Genomic DNA, 26956 nt, shown 5'->3' on the forward strand with positions numbered 1-26956 from the left:
TATGATGACATTTCAAAAACTTAACCTTAGGTTAAGATTTTGATGTTGATTCCCCCAACATGGTCTAAGTTCATTGACCCTAAATGACCTTTGACCTTAGTCATGTGACATGAAACTCAGGCAGGATGTTCAGTAATACTTGATTAACCTTATGGCCAAGTTTCATGAACTAGGTCCATATACTTTCTAAGTTATGCTGTCATTTCAAAAACTTAACCTCAGGTTAAGATTTGGTGTTGACGCCGCCGTCGCCGCCGCCGTCGGAAAAGCGGCGCCTATAGTCTCACTCTGCTATGCAGGTGAGACAAAAATGAGATGTAGGGATCTTGTCGTTAAATAATGAACATGATTCTAGATCTAAACTCATGCTAGATTGACAAAACTATTCTAACTTTAAAGTCTACTCTTTCAAACAAAAATGCAGGAAACATTTGAGTTTTATAAAATTGATGTTCTTGATGTTCACAATGCATCCACTAAAATTTTGAGCAGTTGCCATTCTTCTGAAATAAATGTACAATACCATGAATAAGATATATCAAACAGTATGTCAATGAAATGTCAGATAAGAAATCACACCCTTGATGAGTAGAGCAGCACGCGCGCGCAGCTTAGCCGGTCAGTCCAATACAGCACATATAGGCTTGCCAATATGCGGGCAAATCAACTTTCCTAATGAACGATTGTTAGAAACAAGCGGAACGCCTCTGGCAGTCTCGCCTGCATTACGCAATTTAATATAGCAGCAGTGCTAACTTTGAAAACTACTATAAAATAATCATTCACAAAAACACCATTCATATGGTCAAATACACCCATGTCCACATTTCATTCACTCTATCCATAAACTTTCAAAGTTATGATGGCAATTCAACAATTACCCCAACATGGCCTAAGTTTATTGACCTTAACTGACCTTTGACCTTGGTTTTGTGACCTGATACTCACAGGGGATGTTTAGTGATACTTAATTACTCTTATATCCCAAGTTTTATGAAATAGATCCATAAACTTCAGAGTTAGGATGGTAATTCAACAAATACCCCCAACACGGCCAATGTTCATTGACCTTAAATGACCTTTGACCATGGTCATGTGACCTGAAACTCGTACAAGATGTTCAGTGATACTCAATTACTCTTATGTCCAAGTTTTATGAACTAGATCCATAAACCTTCAGAGTTAGGATGGTAATTTAACAAAGACTCCCAACACGGCTAAAGTTCATTGACCTTAAATGACCATTGACCATGGTCATGTGACCTGTAACTTGCACAGGATATTCAGTGGTACTTGATTAACCTAATGTCCAAGTTTCATGAACTAGGTCCATATACTTTCTAAGTTATGATGTCATTTCAAAAACTAAACCTTCGGTTAAGATTTTGAAAATAATTCTCCCAACATGGTCTAAGTTCATTGACCCTAAATGACCTTTGACCTTGGCCATGTGACCTGAAACTCAGGCAGGATGTTCACTAATACTTGATTAACCTTATGTCCAAGTTTCATGAACTAGATCCATAAATTTTCAAAGTTATGATAGTAATTCAACAAATACCCCCAACTTGACCAAAGTTCATTGACCCTAAATGACCTTTGACCTTGGTCATGTGACCTGAAACTCAAGCAGGATGTTAAGTAATACTTGATTAAACTTATGTTCAAGTTTCATGAACTAGGTCCATATACTTTCTAAGTTATGATGTCATTTCAAAAACTAAACCTTCGGTTAAGATTTTGAAAATAATTCTCCCAACATGGTCTAAGTTCATTGACCCTAAATGACCTTTGACCTTAGTCATGTGACCTGAAACTCAAGCAGGATGTTCAGTAATACTTGATTAACCTTATGTCCAAGTTTCATGAACTAGGTCCATATACTTTCTAAGTTATGATGTCATTTCAAAAACTTAACCTTAGGTTAAGATTTGATGTGACGCCGCCGCCGCCGTCGGAAAAGCGGCGCCTATAGTCTCGCTCTGCTATGCAGGCGAGACAAAAATGCGCGGTCCATGTAAAAGTAGAAATGACGCATGTCACATGATCGGCTCTCAGCCAAACATTTTATTAGAATGCATACATCCATTTTATGATATGCATTTGTTTAGAGCGTGAATAGAACCTGGTGAGCAATGGTCTGCCATCAGTAATAATATTGCCATAAGATGGATAAGAATAACATGAAAAATGATATGAATGCTTCAGCACTGAGGATACTGTTTGGCAAGAAAAGCATGATATACTATTTTACCAATAGCATTTATGCCTTAAGGCACTGGCAAAAAAAATCAATGAAAAAGCTAAACACTTGACATAAAATAACTAACAAATATGCTTTTATTTAATACAAAGTATACTGCACTATACAACATACATGTTTTAAAGTGATATTCACCTCTTATGCACTTTGTTGTGGATGACTTGTAAAAGGCATGAAAATATTATAACTTGGTATTCTTTAATACAGATTTTGCTACAATAGCAAATGACACTTCATCCGAAAAACTCATCAATATTCCTGAAGTAGCCAAATCTGGTGTTTTTCTTTTAAGATTCTGATGTGACCATATATTTACATCAAAATGGCAAATGACTTACCCTATATAGCAGACAATAAATTATATTCTTCTGCAGAATACAATTTATGAGGTTTACATCCATAAATCATTGCTTTACTTGACGTTCTGGTGAGAAATAACAGATTAACAATTAATGGTAAAAAAAAATATTTTTTACTTTTTCCTTGGAAATATGTTTCTTGTCAAAATAGATTAAATTAATAGTCAGGCAGCATATGTCATATATGATGGTGGGCCCTAAGTCTGCGCACCTAACAATTTGAGTTAGGATTTCACACGAATTTCTTCTTATTTCACAAAATCTTTCAGTTAATAAGGTTCCTTATATTATCATGAGTAAGTGTACCAAATTTCTCATTGAAAAATGAAAGAAAATATAGGATTTTCTTGAAAAAACCTCGGGCAGTCATTTTGAGATTGAAAAAAAAAATGGTACCCATGTCTGCGCACTCATTCACTTTGCACACGATTCGGGGATTTTGATGAGAAAGGCTGCATTTTGAGGCTGTCACATGAAATTCCCAAATTTCATTATTTTTCCACCATTTTGAGTCAGATTTTTTTATGAATACCTGTCTATGTATTGCATGTGTAAAGTCTGTGTTCGTTGCGTATCTTCTTTTACTAGAATCGCGCAAATACGCGTGTGCGCAGACAAGGGGGACTGCGCAGACTTGGGGGAACTTGCCATACTTCGACAAATTGGCTAAGTCTGATTTTTCACTTTTATGTGATTGGTGACATCACTAGAAACAACTTTCAACTTGGTGACAAATTTTAATGGTCATCTTGACCATGTGAGGGGTCAAAATGGGGTTAATAGGGGTAAATTTTTTAAATTGCCCCGATTGTGTCAAGTCATACATCAAATTGTTTGTCTTGTTATACTGAACAAAAAAGTGTACACAATCATATACCCATGACCTCCCGTTAAGAAGTTATGACCGGAAATGTCAAAAGGTCAACAAACTTTCGTTAAATGGCAAATTACACTGAAGGTGTTAAGAAAGCTTTTTTTTGTACTTTTTTATTTTCGATTTTGATAAGTTCATCTTCAAAAGTCCTTATCCAGAAGATATAAAGGGTCAAGACAAGGTCAGGAAAAGGTAAAAAAAACATTCATTGGTAGCCAAAATACACTAAAAGTGATTAGAATCTAAGAAGTTGGTTCTTTATTTTGAAGAAAGCTCTAAGAAGACAATTATCAATTAGATAAAAAAAGGGGTCAAATGTGCTCACTTAGGAACAAAATATACACAACAAAAAAAGTAAGTCCCCCCTAAATCAAATTGCTGTAACTTTTGAACGGAGTTATTTTGAGATATGATATTTCGTAGGTGGTTTTCTACACCCATTTAGCAACTCCTGGAGAAAAATGAGATTGATCGGTTCAGTCATGCATGAGTAATTAAAGATTGAATTAAAAATGACCATTTTTTAAAGTCACAAGAGTCGTTTTTCAGATTGTGCAAATACAAAGTTGGGCAAAAGTTGTTTTTAGGTGAATTTTATGGTGTTATGCTGTTCTACTATCCATCATTTAGGCACTCCACACACAATTTTGATATCGTATGTTCATGGTTGAGTGAGCACAATATCGCAGGGGCCGCGGAAGCGGGGTGGGGGCCCACTTTTTTTCCAAAAGCATGTACAAAAATGTAAAAATGACCATACGAATGTGATTTTTTTGCATGGTCAGCGCCCCCCCCCCCCCACTTTTGGCTCAGCTCCTCCCCCACACTTTGAAAACCGTTCCGCGGCCCCTGTATTGTGACGTATCATCATAGGGGTTTTTGGTAATATCCTCTACAACTTGTTAGGTCATATTAAAATTTGAAAATGGTGGTGGCTCCCCCGATTATAGGCCCCTCCCCCATTTTTAAATCCTGGATCCACCACTGATTTGTCCATAATGCATTTATGCAGTATAAAGAGTATTCATTCCTAAGTTTTCGAATGTGCTCGCTCAACCATGGAAATGTTAAAAGTTCGGAAAGTGTGTGGTGATAGAAATGATGGATGATAAAAACAACAGCAATTAAAGTCACATTTGAAATCGAATTTGCCCCCAATATTCACCTTGTTACCCTTTAAAATGAGTCTGTGACATTGAAAATACCCATTTTCCCACTTTGATGCGTGCTCACTCATCCGTAAATAAACAAATCGATTTCATTTTTGCACAGAATTCTGCCCATAGGTTGATAAACATTACTGCCAAATGACATTGCTAAAGATAGCCTTGAAAAAAAGTTCCACCATATTAAATAAGGGGTTACTTATTCTTAAACATATGCACCCATAATGTACACAAGTCTACGAGAGAGGAAGTCAACATTTTAACAAATATGAAATAAGGGTTTGTTTCATGGACGGTTTTTGTTACTTCTGCCAACAGTTATTTCATGAAACTTCGCACATCGCTTCAGAGTAACACTATCCAAAAGGCGCGCACACCAAAATAACAATTCGATACGGCACAGAGTGGGGCCAAGGCCTTGAACTTTCTTCTCATTTGCATAATTTTCGAATATTGTGTGCTCACTGATGCATTAAACATCGGGATTTTCATAAAAATCAAATCAAATGAACCATACAAGGAGGTTTGTGACAGATATCCATAGTCACAAATTGCATTTTTTCCAATAATGTAAAAAAGAGCTAATCACATTCCACATGTTCATTCAAGCGTGAATGTTTAATTAAACGCCTTTGAATCATTGAAGCATGTTAATCGGTCATGAACATAACGAAAAAGTTGATAAAAGATCAGTTTCAGTTACCAAAATGAAACAATACTTGCCTATGATATTTGAAAATCGTATTTTTTGTTTTAAATAAATCTTCATTGAACCGTGAAACGATGAATATTTTTTAAGATACTCTTCCCCAAAATAATTGTCATCATATTCTATCATTTTTATTGATGAAAATGTGTAAAAAAATCCAATTATAGCAAATTTGGACTTGTGTTTATTCAACCGTGAAATTTAGCCAAAAAATTGTATCGTCTTTTAGAAAGTACCTTTTACAAGCCTTCTGACTATATTTCAAGATGAGAATGTGGAATCAGTTCCAATAAAATAGAATCAAAGTCATGATTTTTGGCTTGTGACTTTTGAAAAGTGACATTTTTGCCTTCTGACGGTGCTCACTGAGGCATGACGTAAAATACGTCCATAACATTTACTCAGAGGGTAGCTTATAAAATTACCTACACGCTCATGTAAAAATATATCAAAAACTCGCATTGGTTCGGAAATTATTGATGTTTGTTCAAGGGGGGACTTACTTTTTTTGTTGTGTATAGATAAACAGAGATAGACGTCGAATACATTCAGTGTGGTATCATATTATTGCAGGAATACCTTGAAACGACTTGACAAACCCTAATGCCCTTGAATCATATCATCTTCATGATGTTATAAGTGCAACCAGCTCTTTCCGAGTTTCTTGATTTAGGAATTCAATTCAAGTTCAATTCATTTTCAATTTTTACTAGTCTTTGATATGTAAAGATACATTTCATCCATTTGGTTTGTACAGAATATTTTATCAACAGAAAATATTGTAATGTATTGGGGTATATGTGCAATACTATGTTAACAGAGTAAACACATCGATTGATCAGAAGAGCTCCCACTTTAGCTCCTATAAGAAAGATGCCTAACATCTTATTTGGATTAACTTACGAATAAGATAATGAGGTTAGGATTGAGGATGATATTATAAGCTGGGCTCCAATTTCTCCTTAATTAATATTAATGTGTGATGGTTATATTATTTCTGACAAAGAGTCAACATCGTGCAGGCATGCTCATTGTAGTCAGTCATGGGTGTCCATCATAGTGTGATATATTCTGACCACTCATTCTCTGGAGCCAAGAAGGACTACACATTTCCGATTACGTGCCGTCATTAACATGGCTTGTACTATTTTATCAAGTGTGTTTTTTCTAGAGCATACAACGTGAAACTAAACTTAATACCAGTTCTCACGATAGTAATGTGCATAGATGCAGATTTTTTAGTTCTTTTGTCGTTCTTGTTTTTTCCTACTTGCTGCACTACTTGGATGTTGCTAGAAAGAATAATCACATTTGTCATTGAAGTAAACCACGGCCATACCACAGCGGGGGGGGGGGGGGGGGGGGAGGGGGAGGGGGCAGCTGCCCCCAGAAATTGTGAAGACTTGCATTGTTACTGAAAATAAATATAATTGACCAAAAGTATTCACAAAATCCTTAAATTTTACATTACAAAGTGCAAAAAGGCCCCAATGATAAGCTCAGAACAGCACATCCACCAGAAATGTGTAGTCCTTCTTGGCTCCAGAGATCGAGTAATGGTCAGAATATATCACATCAGCATAATGGACACTCATGACTACAATGAGCATGCCTGCACGATGTTGCCTCTTTGTCAGAAATATAACCGTCACACATTAGAATTAATTGGAGCCCAACTAATCATCCTCATTCCTGACCTCATTATCTTATTCGCAAATTAATCCAAATAAAATGTTAGGCCTCTTTCTTAGGAGCTGGGAGCACTGATCAATCGATGTGTTTATTCTTTTAATACCCCAATACATTACAATAATTTCTGATAATTAAAATATTCTGTGCAAAGCAAATGAAGGAAATACTTCTTTACGTATCAAAGATTAGTAAATTGAAAATTAATTGAACTTAAATTGAATTCCTAGATAAAAAAAATTGGAAAGAGCTGGTTGCACTTATCACATCATGAAGATGACAAGATTTTAAGGGCATAAGGGTATGTCAAGTCGTTTCAAGGTATTCCTGCAATACCATGATACCACACTGAATGCATTCGACATATAGCTCTGTTTATCTATTTTGTTCCTAATTAAGCACATTTGACCCCTTTATATATAGTGTCTTCTTAAATAGAGACTTATCAAAATTAAGAACCCACGATAAATAAGACTTCAAAAATTCTAACCGCGCTTGTAGTGTATTTTGACTTTCCAATGAAAGTTTGTTGACCTTCCTGACCTTGTCTTGACTCTTTATATCTTCTGGATAAGGACTTCTGACAATGGACTTATCAAAATCGAAAATAAAAAAGTACACACATGCATAAAAACACGGAAAATGAGCTTTCTGAACACCTTCAGTGTAATTTGCCATTTACTGAAAGTTTGTTGACCTTTTGACATTTCCGGTCATAACTTTCTAACGGGAGGTCAAGAGTATATGAATGTGTACACTTTTTTGTGCAGAATATCAAGACAGACAATTTGATGTGTCTTTCGACAGAATTGGGGCAATATAAAAAATTGACCCCTAGAGACCCCTAACATGGTCAAAATGTCCATTATAAATTTGTCACCAAGTTGAAACTTGTTCCTTGTGATGTTGCCAATCACATAAAAGTGAAAAATCAGACTTAGCCAATTTGTCAAAGTAGCCAGTAAATCGTGACATATGCTGCCTGACTATAACATCTTTGTGGCCCCTGACAAGAAAAAAGTCTTACAAGTAATAAATATTCCAACTCCTCAGTAATAAAAAATAATTACAATTATTTATTGTACCCCAAATCACTTATGATATAATCATCACAATAACATTCACGTAGACATGCTAGTCATTTGAAACTTCATCCCAATAAAGTTTGAAAGATTTACCTGCTTTCTTATAATAGGTGTCCTGTATCAAAACAAAACATTTTGGTGTTCTTTCTCCTACCCCTGCTCAATTATTTTTGTCTATATGTTGAATCCTTCACTGCTGATTGCAAGTGTCTGCATGTATGGATTCATTCAAAGTCCATCAGCTAGCTTGGTATCCAGGAGACAATAAAATGACAGGACTAAACTTTACATTTTTTTTCAAATGTGTAAAGCAAATACTCTCCATGTTTCACACAGTTTACACAAGATATACATAAAAAAACACAGAACATAATGAAGGACTTTTAATCACCTAAGAAAGAACTATCTTGATTTGTAATACCATGCTACACTTCCAACCACCCCTGCAGCCATGAGCGCCAATAAAGTTTTCCTATGTATAGACATGCGTTGCTTATCAGGATCTTCAATCAGATCAGCAGGTACAACATCAGGGGTAGTATCACAGGCCTACATAAGGGATACAGAGAACAAAAATACAACATGAGTAATACTCAGGGGCAGGAGTAATCAATTGCCAATAATGCCATTGCAACATTTCAATTTACAGAAAATTTCCAGAAAAATGTTTGTCAATATAAATATGTATATATACTATACAAATTTTACAAAAAGAAACCATTGAATCATTAGACAATGTTGACAGTATTTATGAATTGCCACATTTCTAATTTCCATGAGGTTTAAATTAAAATATATATTTATTATTACCAAAAGACCAAAGAAAATATCAAAAGAAAGAAATACCCATTTACTAAATAGTATTGATAAAATAATTTTTGATATAAAATTCCTCTGAAAAATCATTTAATCTACAAGATCATATAAGAAGCAGTGAATATCTGATAGGAAATAAAGATTGACATTATCAAAGTTAGTTTGGAAATGCAAACAATATAAGAGGAACAAGTTCAGGTAAGTCTGGTTAAATAAAGAGTCTAAGATTGTTTAATTTACCGAATTAATTTGTATCTTGAGTGATCTCAGTTCTTGATGTAACAGATTGGTGTTATTTAGCATTTCTGTACAGACCGTTGATACCAGGTCTCGACTTCCAGGGTCTTGACGAGGATCTGTTAAGCTGTTGTGTCTATCTAAGTTGTCTCTAATGTGAACAATACTTGACTTGATGTATGCTACATGCTTGTTGACATTGTCAAGGATTAAGTGGGTTTCTGGAAGACTGGAAAATAACGATAATGCGTCAGATGCACAAAAGGTAGCAATTGCTTGGCTTTTGCTAGATTCTGTATGCATAAAAATGAGGCAGCCAATGTTTTTGCTAGTAAGTTCAAGCAATTGCTAAATGACTGATGATTAAGCTATTGCTGAAAAGCGTATGCATAAAGCAAACATTTTGCTTGCGCATTTCAGCACTTGCTTGTTTTTTTTTTTCAAGCTCTGTCAGAGCAGCTTGAGCATTTGCTTGATCAGGGCGTTCACATTTTTTAATCATGTTTCCGCAGCTGAGAATGAACCACAAGGTGTTTCTTAAAATGCAAACTGAATGCCAAATATATTTATTAAAAAGAAACAAGTTAGTTTGTGACCACATCCAAGGAAAAGATGGTAAACAAAAGAAGTGGTAATTTGCATTGCCACACCTTTGCCTCCAAGTCCTGCCTCTTCAGTGAGTTGTGTTCGCACCAGCATGAGGCTGCTATTGTTCAAGCCACTAGCAAAGGGTTATGCATGAAATAAACAATTGCTGAAGCATGATTTTTGCTTTGCTAGCAATTGCTTGCAAGCAATTGCTACTTTTTATGCATCTGACCCAAAATCAATCATTAGAGTGATGGCAACAATGACAAACAGAAAGCATATTCTATTCTAGAAAGGGTCATAATTTGATTCACATATAATATGACCAGTGTGCACAATCCTCCTTGAATCAATTAAAAACAAAAATAATAACTGGCTTATAGAACAATTACAGAACATCAAGGACTACTCATCAAATTAATAAAATATTCATGACCATCCATTCTGCCTTCCTGAACAGAGGGAGATGCACAACATATTCTTATGACAAAGGCCTTGTAACACAACACTTATCAGTCAGTCGGCAAGCCCCTGTGTTAATAAGCAAAAAGAGCAAGATTTATCCAAGTCCTCTCGTGGCTGAATTCATGTCCCTGTAAAATCTCGTGAATTGTGAGACTTTCTTTCTCAAAGAATTTAACCACTTTTTCCTTGAGTAATATTAATTATTTTTGTACCATGGGCAAGAGTAAATGTTACTCTTTTATATTGGTCATTTCTTTAGAATGAAATATTTTGATAAATAAGTGATTTTTTACCTGAAAAGATGCATCAAACAGAATTTTCTTTCTCTGTTTTCACTAGCAAATTGTGCAACATTTTGTGTTTTAGGCACCAACATTATTTATATCATCAGAAAGCTCAAACTCTATACTTTCTTACAATGTTACTCTTGATATGTGGCATCTTTTACATGGGTCAGCAGCCAGCTTTTTCCATCAAGATGCAAGACGAGATTTCTGAAATTTCTGAGTAACATAAAATCCAGAGTTTTGATTGGCTGAATACTGTTTTCAAAACAAACAGGCGCGGGTAATTTGAAGAGATTACCACATGGTGAGTGTGACCTTGCAGAGGCCCAGTGTGGGGAACATTGGAATTTGCGTGGGTGTGTGGTCTCTATGACCAATCAGAGCGCAGTATTCTTGTTTTTGAGCTGCAAAATGTACTTGGCCTATGAAAAGCTGGCTGCTGACCCATCTAACATACATCTTCTTATAAAAATTATATCATATTAAAGCTTAGATCTTCAGCTTTATCATGATCTAAAAATCATTTGTGCCCAAACAGAAATTAAGTGTGAAAACAACAACTTTTGTTGCATGAAAAAAAATATTTTGTTTCATGTTTTAGATCAAAAGTTTTTCCTATATTACATAGGAAAAACAACATCCTTTTAAAAATCCAAACACATGACCTGAAAGAACGATTCTTCTTCTTTACAAAGATACCAAAAACATGAAATTCGGTCAATATTTAGAGCAGCAATGGCCGAATAAAAAGAGGTGTTTTGGTTCGCACCAAGCTCATTAACTATGCAAAAACCCTCTAGTCATGAATATCACTTGGATAAAAGAAGCTACTTTTTCAGGGCTTGCGGACTGACTGTTATTGTTTGATCTTGGAGCTGCTTAGATTGATTGCATTGATAGTTACCTGCAATTGATTGTGCAATCAACCATATGATCCATTGTTAAAGGGCAAGTTCACCCAGACAAAAAGTTTTGTTGGAAAAATACCAGAAACCCCCCCCAAAAAAAAAAAAAAAAAAAAAATTTAGTGAAGCTTTGATAAAAATCCATCAAAGATTAAAAAAGTTATTAGAACTTATGTTTTGGATTTGTGACATCATATACGACCAGCTGCCCCATATGTCATGTAATGTAAAATGCATCAATTTCAATTTTTAAATAGTTCATAATGACTAAAATATTTTTTTCTTTCAGGAGCGGGTGTAAAATTATTTATCTGTTATTATACTGAAGGTACAATAAAAACAATATACATTTTTTGTGAAAATTACATTACACTGATATTTCTAAATAAAAATACATGGAAAGCTGCTTGCATATGTTAATAAAATTTTTCACTCTTTGATGAATTTTCCTCAACATTTAATAATATTTTTCATAATAATTTCTGCTATTTGTACAATAAACTTTTTGTCAGGGTTTTTCCTCTCTAAGTTTTGTGTAACAGATCCCTCATGATACTAGCCTATAATCTATGTGGAGGCTGCAGCTTTTGTCATATCCATAAAATGTCATTAATACCTCTAATGCAGAAGACTATGCAAAGTATCTGCGAGGAAGCCGCAGCTAATACACACTGGTCTTACATTAGTTGATGTGTTCTTTGGCATTTTTTTTTCATATGAAAAACCCATACAAAATCATAGTCGATAAAAAGAAAGCAACAACCAATGCATGAACATAGTGCCGGGGACAAAAAATCACGGGGCTAGGGGTGATTTTGAGCCCGAAATGCTCAAAAGAGCCCAGGAAACTTAAGAAAGGAGTCCTGGGAAATTTTCATTCACTGCAATGTTAAAGCTTATCATATGTTGCATATTTCGGCAATAAGTTGAGAAAAGTATCCCAATGAAAAAAAAAAAAAAAAAAAAAAAAAATCAATTTTTTGCCTGACAGAGTGTATAGGCAGTGGCTAGCATCAGACATACTATTTAGGTTAAGCATAATAGCAAAGAAAAAAAGCTATGATACTAGTATTCCTCCATTCTTCTCTATCACACCATGTGGTTAATAAGACATATTGTTTATTTGGAAATTGCTAGACTTAGCTTTCTTTATTGCCTATCATTTTGATATGATCATATGATTTTTTTAATAGGATTCATCATGATTGCTACTGCGTTAATGAAGATAAGAGGAACGTTCCAGTTCTAGCATTTTACTACAGTCAACTTTGCATGAACTAATACGATTCAATCAGAGGCATTCACAAAGCTTCAATATGTAAAGGTCAAGCCCACCCCAGAAATTTGATTTGAATCGATAGAGAAAAATCAAACAAGCATAACGCTGACAATTTCATCAAAATCAGACGTAAAATAAGAAAGTTATGACATTTTAAAGTTTCACTTATTTTTCACAAATTAGTTGTATGCACAATGTACACAAGAGAATCGATGATATCCCTCACTATTTTTTAAATTTTTTTGTTTGAATTATATAATATTTCAATTTTTATAGATTAATTAATCCATAATAAGGACTTCACTTAACCATAAAATGTTAAACAATGGTAACTCCACAAAAAAACTTTGTTTCACAGTACAATGAGGAGAAAATTAGAATATTTCATATTTCATAAGATAAAATACAAAAGAAATGAGTGAGTGATGTCATCAGTTCCCTCATTTGCATACCGACCAGGATGTCCATATAACTGTTTTGTGAAATTAAGTGAAATTCAAAAATGTCATAACTTTCTTATTTTACATCCGATTTTGATGAAATTTTCAGTGTTATGTTTGTTTGATTTTTCTCTTTTTATCTAAATCTACATTTTGTTGGGGTGGACTTGTCCTTTAATTATCATATCTTTACATGGTTTATCATGAGGCTGTTCATGAATTGTTCCCCGGAAATAAATCAAAATTTCTTTCCGTCAGATAAAGTTGATCATTTACAAGTATGTTGTTTTCTACGAAATTCCATATTTTGTTACTGAAACTGGATGAATCTGAAGGCATCAAGCCACTAATCTCATCTAATGTTAGTCAATTATTTCATGTGCATGATTAAGCTTTGTAAACAGTTCTCGTTCTGTAATTTTCACTTACCTTAAAACTAAGGATGGTTTCCTAATACTGTTTGGTTCCCATTTTTTCCTATGGATTGCATGTATCGACTCTACAATTCTCTTTCGATTCCCTACTTGACTCACACCAATCTGTATCAAATAAAAACAGACAAAAAAAAAAATCAAACCAATGATAAAATATATTCAAATCAAGAGAATTAAAATATCAAGAGCCCTTATGGCTACTTAAAGATGATGTATGCCTCTTGGGCCACCTATCTGTACTACTGTATAAATAGGCAACTACACAAAACCAACCCTCAATGCATTGGTCTAATTCATTCCAAATTCTAGCTATTTCAACATGCTTTCTGTAAATTCTAACTCATGTCAATAAACTTGTCCCTAACCCTGATCAAGGATCTACGTAAATGAATATCAAGACTAAATTTTGAGGTAAGAAAAATACTCTGAAATATTACATGAATAACCAGGTAACAAATCTTTTTTTTTAATACCTTTTAAGTATCCGAAATTAATCAAATCTCAACAAGAAAAAAAAACAATTTTTACACATTTTCCTGGCTGCTCGGAATTAGTTATATAGAAATTGGAAGATCAATCTCAAATATAGCAAATCAATTTATAATTTTGGTTGTTACTCAAAATAATCAACCAATCAATTGTAAGTTTGTGATTAGATGCAAGACTAATGACCAGAGCTGCCAACCTTGTGCAAGCAAAAAAAGGAATCATTATGGCAAAAAAAGGAATTTCCAACAAAAAAAAAGGAATGTGTTAAAACGAACCTTAAAACCACACGCGACAAACATCCAATGTAAAAAGTATTGTATGCAGTGAACAATAAAAAAAAAAAAAAATCTCTAGGCCTAGTCTGGGCCTGTTTGATATAATCTACCAACTTTAATTAAGTCAGTAGCAGGGCTCGAATTAAGAATTGAGAGGGGCAAGGCCATTTTTAAAGGGCACTTTCAGCTTGGGGCAACCGGCAAAGTGGCCTTGGATGCCCAAATATTTCAAGGGGTATCAAGGCCATTCTAAAGGGCATGAAGGCCACTTTTATTCTAGTCAAAAGAGCACCAAGGCAAATTTTTCTAAAAATGACAAGTAGGCCTTTAATTTTGTAGTGCAACCTACTGCGGCACTTCCTTTTCCTTTCTGGTGAACATTTTTAGGGCTCCATTTTTCTGGGGCTTCCTTTCCACTTCTAAAATAATTCATTGTTTTATGTTGAGTTTCCTGACAAAACTACCAAATTGTAGATTAGAGAAATTAAAAAAAAGTTTACATCAATTCAGACTTTTCTTCCCAAGTAACATTGTTTAAAATTAAAATTAAAGTGTCATAAAATGGAAGTACATGTAACATTCCACAAATATACAAAAAATGATTCATAAATCAATCTAATCTAAAATTCAAATAGATCTATAGATAAGAAGTTGAAATCATTCCACAAAAGTCCCATCGTAGATCACTTCACGATGTGCACAGCTCAGCCTCAATCACACTGCACACACACTCAATCATCCCCAGCAGTGACAGCACTATAGAGCAGACATCTAGGCCGCCAGAACCGGGGAAGAAACCTTCCCATTCCTGCTAAACTGAATGCTACGGTGCCGACTTTTTTAATGAATTCCAAAAGCAGTAGGACATCTCTCTAGTATAAATCATGTGAAACTATCAATAAATGTTGAATATCACCCAGAATTATTACTTCAGGGGACAGGGAAGAGCTTTCCCGGTCTTTTCAAAGCCGAATTCATCGTATTTGTTTGATACGAGTTGATGAAAATTACCCAGACAGTACCATTATCCGAAGGGAAATCATATTAATCAATTCAAGAAAATAGCCTCAAAATTTTATTTCTTTATCACCACAATTAATCTTAAAGTATATGAAAATATCTTTGATGATTCCATCTTATGAGTATTTTTGTAAATTTTTGCAAATGGAATAATAATTTCCCTCAAACCTCCAAATCCCCCTCCATTATAAATGGACTCTTCTCTTACTACATTTGGGGAAATACCCTACCCAATTCATCGTACTCCTCGCTCTGCGCTGCAGAACGAACGTTGGCTCCACTCACCTGAAGAGTGTTGGCCCTAGCATAATTAGCAGTAACGTTAGATCTAACATTCGGCGGAAATCCGATTTTCGGATCGTTTTTTTGTACATAAAACATCACTTTATGGGAAAGAAATCACATGCAAATTTAAGATAAAATATATAAAGTTCAGAAATATCGTACCTTAGACTGCAGTTACTCCTATTTCCTTTCAAATGATGATCAAAACATAATCATCCTCGATCCTTTCGTGGGTCATCGTAAGTTGCCGTCTTGGATGACGTCATCATCCTTACAGAGGTATTTACCAGTCACTATACACCGCGATTCGTGCCATGCATGCCGCCCGCATATTCAACTAACGTATACGTACGCGCGCGCTATCAAATTATTAAAGTGCGTTGGAAAACCGGCCAGCGCGGGCGACTACGCACACGCAAGAACCAGGCTCATCTCGGGCTCAAAATGCACTACAGATAGATACAATTATGTACACACATCAAAATTGTCAAAAAACATAATTTGAAAAGAAAAACCATAATGCAGTAATTTGAATGAAAAAACGTAATGATTACGGCAAAAACGTAATGGTTGGCAGCTCTGAATGACTTATTAGGGGACCCAACATTGACTTACAAATAATAGTAAATATCTTGCAGCACTCCTTAAAAGGGGAGGGATAACTCAAAGGATTGGGCACAAAAGAGTTGGCCTAAAGCAAGAACTGATGAATGATTATCCCAATCCTCTGTTTGAATAAGTCAACAAAAGATTTCAAATATACAATCAATGGCCTAGTTTTAAACCCTACTAAGACAGCGCAGTATATCAACATTTTCGCGATAATTTTTTTTACCGCGTCGCTCACTGACTTATTACTTTCAAGTCACATGGAGAAGGTTCTTTTCTTGAAAGTGAGTGAAGAAAAGAATGCTTCTAATTTTCTCTGTTCATTCTATCTCGTCTTTCCATTTCAATCTTTCTGCCTGTATTTCCTTCAATTCTTCATATTACACATGGTGACACCGTAAACCTTTTCCACGTTACAAACTCCACATTGCAAACCTACAAAGATCATCTACTTTCAAGTCTCACACAACTTTTGAAACTAAAATTGTGACCCCGGGTACGCGGTCCCGAAATTACGCAACATTTGGTAAGTGCCTGCATACTTAAAATTGCTCAAAAAGGTGAATTTGTGTACAAATCCAATGCAAATAGTGTTTTTGACCAAAATTCAAAAATGTATCATTATTTTTCCTTTAACTGATTAAAATCAATTAATTCCAACATGTTTATGGTCAAAATAAAGTCCCCAACAATTTTCATTGAAAAAAAAAATCGAAAAAACATAGAAATTTGGAAAACAATAGAATACATAAGAAAATAACTGTGATGTTGACAATTTTAAAAGTACATTTGATCAGATTTCTATCAAGAGTCTGTGAACCAAAATTAGCAATTAAGGGGCATTATTTAATTAATTAAAGCAAATTTTTGATTTTATGCATAAATTATCATAATTAATTAGCAATGAGATTTGTGCAGAATTTGATCTTATAGTTTTGTAGATTACGCAATGGGTAACGCGCGTGTCAATTTTCATCGCGATCGCGCAATTGACGGCCAAGATTATAACAATTTGTATAGCCACTCAATAAACAAAATAATCACATTTCTGTACAGAGTCAGACCTTTCTATGTATAATTTTATTATCTTAGGGGTCAAAATAGCTTGGTCTATTTAGGATTAAGCAGAATGAATTTGAATGGATGTCCAAGAATTGTTTCTCTTTGAAATTTGTAAGGAAAAAAAAAAAAGAAAGGCATATTTCCTTAGTATTAGTTTTATAATGAGTATCCTTGATCTAGCCGATGCCTACCTTCTCTAAATCTTCCTCTGAGATCTGAAGGAGTTGAGGAAATGTGACTTCATGGTCCTTAAAGAGAGGTATGAGGTCACCTAACTTAAGGCCATACAGGAAAAGTTCAAGATCATCTAGGACATGGTAGGGCTGATGATTAGACATGGTAGATGCTTTGCTAGGTGGTGGTGGTTGGTGGTTGGTGATGCTGTTTGTTGTAGGAGCAGTTGTAGTTGTGGCGGGTGTTGATGGTGAAATATCACCTCTGAAAAATTAATCAAATTATCTTATTAGCAAAGCTTTACCTATCAAATAAGGAACATTTAGTTTTAGGGATGCAGATGGGAGTTCATTTAACATTTCCCAGATTAAAGTGTAAAATATCTAAGGGACCTTGTCAAAAGTCTGTACCACATATTTTAACAGGAATCCCCCTATAAAAGCACTATGCATATTTTCATTGTTGCTTTCCTGCATTCCCAATTGTTTTATCTATCATGAAGTGTGAGAATTGATAATCAAACGCCCATTGGGGAATTTATGCATGAGAGACGCAGTTCTGACGTTTGACAATGTACTTGGTGTTAAACTTGAGTTAAGGCAAGTATATAAAAAAAATTGTCATTAGAGTGAAATGATACATAATTACAAAGTATACATAAAGAAAATATAAAATAATGGCAAAATTTGAAGGGATGGGTGAACGTGAATGAGTATGGGTCTAATCTTAAGAAGACATACTGTTTATCTAAATTGAGTATATATCTTAAAGTGATTGTTTCACTTTGTGAGTCGCTGATTAAAAAATTCTCAAACTAAGATGAAACGTGTGTATGAGTGCGTGTATTTGTCCTAAAAAAACACTGACACAGACCACAATATAGGATGAAAAACTCTAATTAAGACACAAGTAGCAATTTATTAGAGAATTGTCTGTAAGACATTGAACATTGAAACCAGCCCCCAATTATTTTCAAACTTTGGTTTACATCTCCAAAGTTTTAAAATAGTTCCTTTAAATATGATACTTTGAAACTTTTGGGATTGTATTTTTACACTATAAGCCTAATGTTTAGCCCATTTTAAAAAACCAAAATGAGAATTTTTTACATCAGAACAAAGTGAAATGCTCACTTTAATAGAAATTGCATGTTAATCACTCTTCCTCTATAAAAACGGCTTTACTTTGCAATTACTTGGAGGTCTTGAAACCTATTTTATCTATTCTATACATGAATTGACCAGTCTCAAGGTAGGAAAAATACTCTTCCCCTCATATCAAGGATTGCATTCGACTCTTTTTTTCTTCTAATTACTAACATATTGTAAGCAGATCTCTACTAGATCCATGCAACACAGCTCAGAGCTGTTGCAACAAAAACTTGTATCTGAAATCTGAAAAAAAAGTTCATGTTCAGAATATTGAAAAACATGGCTGCTCTAGCACTGTATCTAATATGATGGTCTGCCCTTTGATCTGGCAGAGAGACATTTGTTTTTTTAACAAGAGTGCAGTGATTCAGACATCACATTCACTTATTTACATAAACAAACAAACAAAAAGGATAAAACTGAGATATGATGCCTGAGATAATTGTAAAGTGTAAACTTCAGGGGTGGGGTGGAGGAGAGGGGGGGGGGGGGGTTGGGCATTTAATGAAGAGTCTCAGCCCTGACAAATGTAGTGAAAACTTTGGTTTTGATTTGCCAACAAACACCGGTGTCTATTACTAAGATAACATTCAGAAAATGACAACTTGAAAGAAAAATTCTGTCAATGATTTCACTCTTGTTTAATTAGATGCACTGACAAAACTTTTCATGAAAGGTTACCCAGGTAAGTAAGACCTAATCCTTACCCTGCTCTGATGGGATTACTAGGTGGTAGAGCTGAGGTGGTGCCATTAGCAGTCTTTGATTTGGCTGGATTAGCAGCAGCTTCTAGTAACTCAGACAACTACAGGTCAGAACAAAAAAAAAGAAAGAAAGGGTAATTCAATAAAAATCAAGGTATTATCCTTCTAACGAAGCATCACTCACTTGGGATTGCCTTTTTAAATCTTCTGGCAAGGTGATTCACAATAACATGTCTTCAGGTCATAACATACATTGATTAACATACAGTCAATGAGAGACCACACAGTGTTGGTCAAGTTTAAAGATGAATTTTGTCATACATGTACATCAATTTCAGAATTATGATGTATGATTAGTTTTCTTTACTTAGTTTCAAATGTTGTTCTGTTGGGGAGGGGGACAACTCACATATATTGTGGAACAGATATGCTGCTTTGACGACCTATTTTTCAGACCCCCATTTCAGTTATCTTGATAATCTGCAGCTGCTCATCTCTGCTCTGAAGGCCTCCAATTAAAAAGAAAGCTGTTTGCAAGCAGAGCCAATGGGAAAGAATGGATGCAAAAATCCAGCTTACTAACTGCACATCATGTTCACAACAATGTACAATTCCCTAGACCAAGTTTTCCACTTTGCCTGTTAGATCATAATTCTTATTAGACACTGTATTTTACACCTTATAGTCACTTCCAATTTTAGGGTACAACCCAATCAAAATATAATTTTAGTACACCCCCCTGGGTATGTAAGATCAAGTTGTTGAAGCTGTCCTATATGAAAAAAATAAACTAACTACCCAGTAACTAACTAAATAAAATCAGACTCATTTGTCTTACTATGGCAATCTCTTTAGTATTATGCACTTTTCTCCTATGTCTTTGAATGGAACTTTCCATATTGTAAGTAAGTCAGGATATGTTTACTCTGTACAAGGTCACCAAAAAAAAGGGTTAAATACCTCTAACTGACAATACATATAGGGTCAATACTGGTCTGGTAAACTGTTTCCTTTCCAAACAGGATGACATGTTAACCTCAAACCAAAATTATAAACAATTACAAGCAACATACATTCCAAAGTAAATCACATCGCATTTAAAAAAAAGGTAAATAATTTTTATTCCAACATCTACTGAGATTTAAAAAAATACACAATGACTATTTAATGTATTCAGCTGAAATCTAGTCCCATTCAGGATAATGTTGATAACCTTGCATTTAGGCAGGGCTCGACACTAGCGGCGGTCCGACGGTCCCAGACCGGTAAAAATCCCTGTCGGACCAGTAGATTTTCAGAAATAGGAAGATTTACTGGTCCGACATGACCAGTAAAAAATATCATTGTCCGGCCAGTAATTTTTCCAAAAATAGCAAGATTTAAGGGTCCGACATGACCAGTAATAAAATCCATTGTTGGGCCAATAACTTTTCCAGAAATTGTCAAATTTCACTGCAAACCATTTCCCCCCGTTAAATTCTGTCATTCACACACAGAATACACACACTAGAGTAGCATACAGTGTACATGCAGCCAGCTACACAACCCACGTGGTAAATTCTCTACTGGCTGCGCGAACGAAGCTTGGCTAAACTCTGGCAGAAATCTCTCACAGAACTGTCAAAATTCACGGTTCATACTCATGAAAGGCTCTTACAATGTCATTTGTAAGCAGTAAAAGGAGAAATTTTCACTTCTGTTTTGGTTCAAACAGATCGGGTTTCGGGTGATAGCGTCTGAATACATAATAGCCCCACATATGCATTTATGTGTGTGTTGATACACTTGGTTTCTGACTTTCTTTCGTAGCTATTTTAATTGAGCCAAAAAGAAACTGATAAATTATTTAATGATAGTTTTAGCTCTCTTCCTCTGTTTTCTTCCTATCTTTCTTTCCTTCTTTCTTTTCAATCTTTCTTTGTTTCTTCCCTCTCTTCTTTCATTTTTTTGTTACTGTCTTTCTTTTTTTAATTTCCTTTTTTCTTTAAATTGTTCTTTCTTTCTTTCCTTTAAAAAAATATTTTTCTCTATTTCTTTTTTCTCTTTCTTTCTTTCTTTTTCTTTCTTTCTTTCTTTCTTGCTTTCTTCCTTCCGTCCTCCCTTCCTCCCTCCCTCCCTTCCTTTCTCTCTTTCGTTCTGTCTTTCTTCCTTTCTTCCTTCCTTTCTTTCTTTTTGATATTTTTTTTTCTTTAATTCTTGAGTCCATCCATCCTATATTCATCTCTTCTCTCATTCCTTTCTTTCCTTCCTTCTTTTTACCCTTTTCTTTCCTTCATTCTTTGTTACTTTCTTTGTTTCTTTCTTCCTTCCATCCATCATTTATTTACCCTTTCTTGTTTTTTATTTCTTCCTTCTTCCAGCCCTTTCTCTGTTTCTTACATTCATTCCTTCCTTTCTTCTATCTGTCTTGTTCTTTCCTTTTTCCCTTTGTTAAATCTATCCTTTTACCTTTCCTTTTTTTGACTGCTTGCTTCCTTTCTCTCCTTTATTCTTTCATTCCTTCCTTTCTTTGTCTCTCAGTTTTTCTTTTTTTTTCTTCCTTTCATCTATTCTTTTACCTTTTCTTTTTTTATATTGCTTGCTTCTTTCTTTCCTTCCCTTCCTTTATTTATTTCCTTCTATCTATCATTTTATTTTTCCTTTATTCCTTCCTTAATTCCTTTCTTCCTTTCAATCCTTCCTTCCTCTCTTTCTTTCTTTTGTCCTTTCCATCTCTCCTTTTGTCCTTTCTTTTTTATTGCTTCTTCTTTCTTTCCTTTACTACTTACTAGATGTGTTCTTTCTTTCTGTATTGCTTCATTTCTTTCCTTCATTTCTTTTTTTTTTCATTTCTTTCTTTCTTTATTTTTGTTCCTTCTTTATTCCTTCCTTCCTTTCATTCTTTAGTTCTTTATTTCCTTCCTTCACATCTATCCTTTCTTTACCATTTCTTTTTTTCTTCCTTTCTTTTATTCTTTTTCTTTTCTTTCTTTCTTTCTTCTTTCTTTCTTCGTTTCTGTCTTGCTTTCTTTTTGTCCTTCATTCCTTCATTTTATTTGGGGGGGGGGGGGGAACGAAAGGCTAGAAAAATAAACTTGCGCCTTTTTAAAAATGTTTTCTTTATTTTTTTGGGACCAGTAGATTTTAGGTTCGGACCAGTAAAAATTTGAAAAACTGGGTTATTTACTGGTCCGACATGAATAGGTTGGACCAGTAGAAAAAATGGGTTAGTGTGGAGCCCTGATTTAGGGGAAAATGATAGTGGTTATAATCTGAATATAACTATGCTAACTATTTATCATATGGAAGTGGCTACAGCAAATATTTGCTTTAGGTATAATTTTCTAATTGCTTCCTCAAATGATTATCTGCCAGGAACCACCCATTATTTGAAATAGTAATTCAAGGCTATCCAATTTGCTGTTCTGTTTCATACATGAAAATGAAACTATGTAATCTGACTCTGGTTTCAACTTGTATATGAATTACATTTCTGTCTTGGCTTGACAGGCCTGTGTAGTAGATTGATATCTTCATTGAGACACTAATAGGGCCCTGTTAATTAAAAAATTGATTTTATGAATAATTTTCATGTCGTTTGTTGTGATTCAGTTTGTGACACATCCCAGGTCAAGGTTAAGTAATTCTAATTAATCTGATGTAAAAACCAAATGACAATTGCTGGAGTTATACGATATATGGTAATCATACATATACATCACGAACAGAGGAAGTATACCGAATTGAATTTGCACAGAAATCAATTTGACGGCATGCTAGCGACAGGCCTTCATTCGACATGGGGTTCGAGTGTAATACTGGGGAGCGTTTCATCAACATTCTTTTCCTACAAGTTGTCAGATCTGACAACTTTCCTTGAATTTGATTGGCTGAGAAGCACTGTTACTATGGTAACTGTTGGATAAAACAAGACTTGTCAGATAAAACATCCGACAAGTCCTTTCATGAAACGCTCCCCTGGAGTGAATGGCCGCTGCAACTTCCGGGTTTCATATTGCATGCAGTCAGACCTTCATTTTTGAGGAGCTCGATCTTGCCGGCGCTCCTAATAAAAAATTAGAAGAAAATATCGCGCTCCTTAATTGAAAAATAAACTGCTAAAATTTCACATTTTACATCTTTATATTCATGAAATTGGCATCTATTTTCCATAATTCCTTGAAATTATTTTGATTTAGTTGGAAACTACCGAAAAATGAAGAATATCCACCTCTTTTTTGGTTCTGATTTATGATGTTAAACTCGGTAATAATTGTAGTCCCATATGTAGATTTTCATGGTGATGAACAAGTGTAAAACAATCAAAAAGATTAAACGATCGTTTTCAGTTCATGTTGCAACACAATGGAAGTCTACATGTGGGACTACAATATTTACAGATTTTAACATCATCAATCAGACTTAAGAAAGAACTGAATATTCTTCATTTTCCTGATAGTTTTCAACTAAATCAAAATAATTTCAAGGAATTATGGAAAATAGATGGCCATTTCATGGATTTAAAGATGTAAAATGTGAAATTTCAGAATTTTTTTTTTCAAACTCAGGAGCGTAATATTTTGTAATTGTAATGACCCAGGGCCAGACCTAGTTTCACCACAGATTAATTAATAGCTACACAGCTATTGCATTTAGATTTTAATGAAAATCTACAATTTAGCTTACATATATTGTATTAAATTGAGGATCTAGGAGAGCGATTCTGAGAAAAAATGAGGAGAGTGGTTTATTGAGCTCCAAGAAATTATAAATGAGAAGGACTGTGCAGTGCTCTCTGAATGGCCGTGTCTGGCTGGTGACTGTTCTTTCCAGCCTGAGAAAACTCAACCAGCCGGAACTTCAGGTAAAAAAAAAAAAAAAAAAAAAAAAAAGAATTCCGGCTATAGCCAGAACACTGGCATCTCTTTATATCACAATATTATGCATAGGTACACTGAAATTTACAACAACAAAAAAAATCCTGTTTTTTTTTAGCAGAATATAATCATACTGTAGGTTTCCATAATTTTGACTCCAGTGTACATATGGTTGACCAATGGGCGACTTTGCTAAACATATGGATAAATGCTATTTAGAGACATGATTTTCAATTACTTTTGAAAAGAAAAAAAAATCCTATCTCTCCTGACCCATGTTAACCCAGTATGGAATAATTATTGTCAGTTTGAAGGAGTCACAAATGGATGGACAAGATGATAAACAAACCTTGAGGTGATCTTTGCTGTAAGCAATGTCTGCTGCTGTCCCATCATTACTACATTTGGTAGCATCTGCTCTGTTTGCTAGTAGTAATTCAACAACCCTAGTGTGGCCTCCTTCAGCTGCATAGAACAATGCCTATACAGTAACAGATAAAAGAACTTAGTGGAAAGAGGAAAATTGAAGACACATAGAGAAAGATGCAGTAGAGACAAAATATTATACAAAAGAAAAAAAAGTACGAGTAATTTGGTTTAACTGAGTGTACAGACTATGTCAAGATTGATTCCAAATGTTTGTGGTTACACTTCGTATTTCCGAAGGTTCTTAATTCCGAAGCTTCGTAATTCCGAACCACGTAAATTGCCTATACCTCGATGTTCGTTAATCCGAAAACGAAAAAAGGGTTCGTTAATCCGAACATTTGTGGCATTATTCCGACGGTTCATTATTCCGAAGGTTCGATAATCCGAAAACAAAATAAGACTTGTTGTTCTGAAGGTTCGTTAATCCGAAAAAGAAATAAGGTTCGTCGTTCCAAAGGTGCTTTAATCCGAAAACAAAATAAGGTTCGATGTTCCGAACGTTCGTAATTTCGTAACGAACCTTATTGTGTTTTCGGATTAACGAATCTTCGGAATTACGAACCTCAATTCGATTTCGGACTAACGAACCTTCGGAATTACGAACCTTATTTCGTTTTCGTATTAACGATCCTTCGGAATTACGAACCTTCAGAAATACGAACCTTTGGAATAACCGAACCTTCGGAATTACGAAGCGTCGGAATTACGAATGTATGCGGCATTTGTTATGTCTGTGCACACCAAAGGAGCATGCAGGTGCACATACACGTCTTGGCATGTTTAGTACTCAACTACTAGTATGTTTCATTCTCAATCAATCATTATTGAATAATGATTCATCACTTATAGTACAATGCAAACAATGATATATTCTACAAGACTTCACACTGCAGATCTAAATCATTTTGGATAAAGTATCAATATTGAAAAAAAAATTGCAATAGTTCTCAATGGTGAGCTGCAGCATAGAATTAAAGTCACTAATTATGCTACATACCCAAATTACCATTTGACAACAAATCAAAGGAATTTGTAGTGTTAGAATAAAAATCAATAGAGATAAGAATCAATGTATTTATCTGTTCAGGTAGCTTACCACAAGCTTCTTTCATGTATTTTATTTTAGTAGGAATCCAGCAATCAAGGGGGCTATTAGTATATTTTGTAAATGTTTTCCAACATTCACCATTATTTTGTCAATAATGAAGTGTGACAATTAGGGGTGAAAAGATGCTTGCAGAATTCCTATGAGAAAGATGTGGCTCTGAAACTTGGTAAGGTGTCTCAAAGAGAAAAATATGTGAATGTTTGGTGCCAGTAAATTCCCATTAAAAAATAAAGTTGGAACTTGGAATTGCACTGAATCAATTTGACTGAGCAGTGCCAAACTATCAACATTTTGACTGATTCAGTTTGAGTGCTGCTTTTTAATGTTGATTTCTAATTGGGGGATGGGAAGGGGGGGGGGGTGCAGCTTCGAGTATACTTAACAAATGAGAATGTATGCACTGACATAGCAACACATCGGGCTCATTGCATAATCCATTTAAAAGTGTTTTGCTCTTCTTTGAAAGCACCCCTCTGTTATGGCTGCCAGAAGTTATGTGCTGAAGTTGGATTCTTATATGTACACAGCCAATCTTTTGCTGTTGATCTACTAAAGACAAGGTCAATACTATTTTTTTTTAACTACAAAACGATGATACTTACTGGCCATCTCCTGTTGTCCACATTGTTAACCTCTGCTCCACAAGACAACAGCTTCTCTACAACCCTGACATGGCCATGTTGAGAAGCAACCATCAAAGGAGTCATGTGACTTCTGTCATGTAACACATAAGACATTAATGAGAACTTGTTATAATGGGATGATAGATAAACAAATTCAACTACAATAAAGAAATAACCACTATAATATACAACATATAACACAGACAAAAAAGGTAAATAATATGAAGAACGTAAGACAATTTATCCTGGTAATACAGATCAGTATTATCAAGGCATAAGACAATTTACCCCGGTAATACAGATGAGTATTATCAAGGCATAAGACAATTTACCCTGGTAATACAGATCAGTATTATCAACGCATAAGAAAATTTACCCTGGCAATACAAATCAGTATTATCAAGGCATAATGAACTCAAACTTGACTGACTACAACCTTTTGTGACCCTGTGAGTGTGAGGCTCTCTTGCAATTGTAAAAAGGTGAACTTCTATTAAGGTGAGCTTCTATTTCTAAACCTACAGAAATCATACGCAAAATTAGAATAAAAATAACAAGAGTCAAGTATGCATTAC

General features: G+C 34.7%; 1 protein-coding gene across 1 annotated transcript; it reads right to left on the minus strand.

Moving 5' to 3' along the window:
• Positions 1-306: 306 nt before the first annotated feature.
• Positions 307-26474, minus strand: LOC129256818 (ankyrin repeat, SAM and basic leucine zipper domain-containing protein 1-like). Its single transcript, XM_064097563.1, has 8 exons — positions 26361-26474; positions 24571-24702; positions 19369-19466; positions 17528-17774; positions 13592-13701; positions 9202-9427; positions 8537-8694; positions 307-2687 (listed from the first exon to the last, which is right to left on the minus strand). The coding sequence occupies exons 1-7, from the start codon at positions 26463-26465 to the stop codon at positions 8548-8550; spliced, it is 1065 nt and encodes a 354-aa protein (XP_063953633.1). The 5' UTR covers positions 26466-26474; the 3' UTR covers positions 307-2687; positions 8537-8547.
• Positions 26475-26956: the final 482 nt, after the last annotated feature.

This window comes from Lytechinus pictus, chromosome 3 (genome assembly GCF_037042905.1).
Source record: "Lytechinus pictus isolate F3 Inbred chromosome 3, Lp3.0, whole genome shotgun sequence".
Lineage (NCBI taxonomy): Eukaryota > Metazoa > Echinodermata > Echinoidea > Temnopleuroida > Toxopneustidae > Lytechinus > Lytechinus pictus.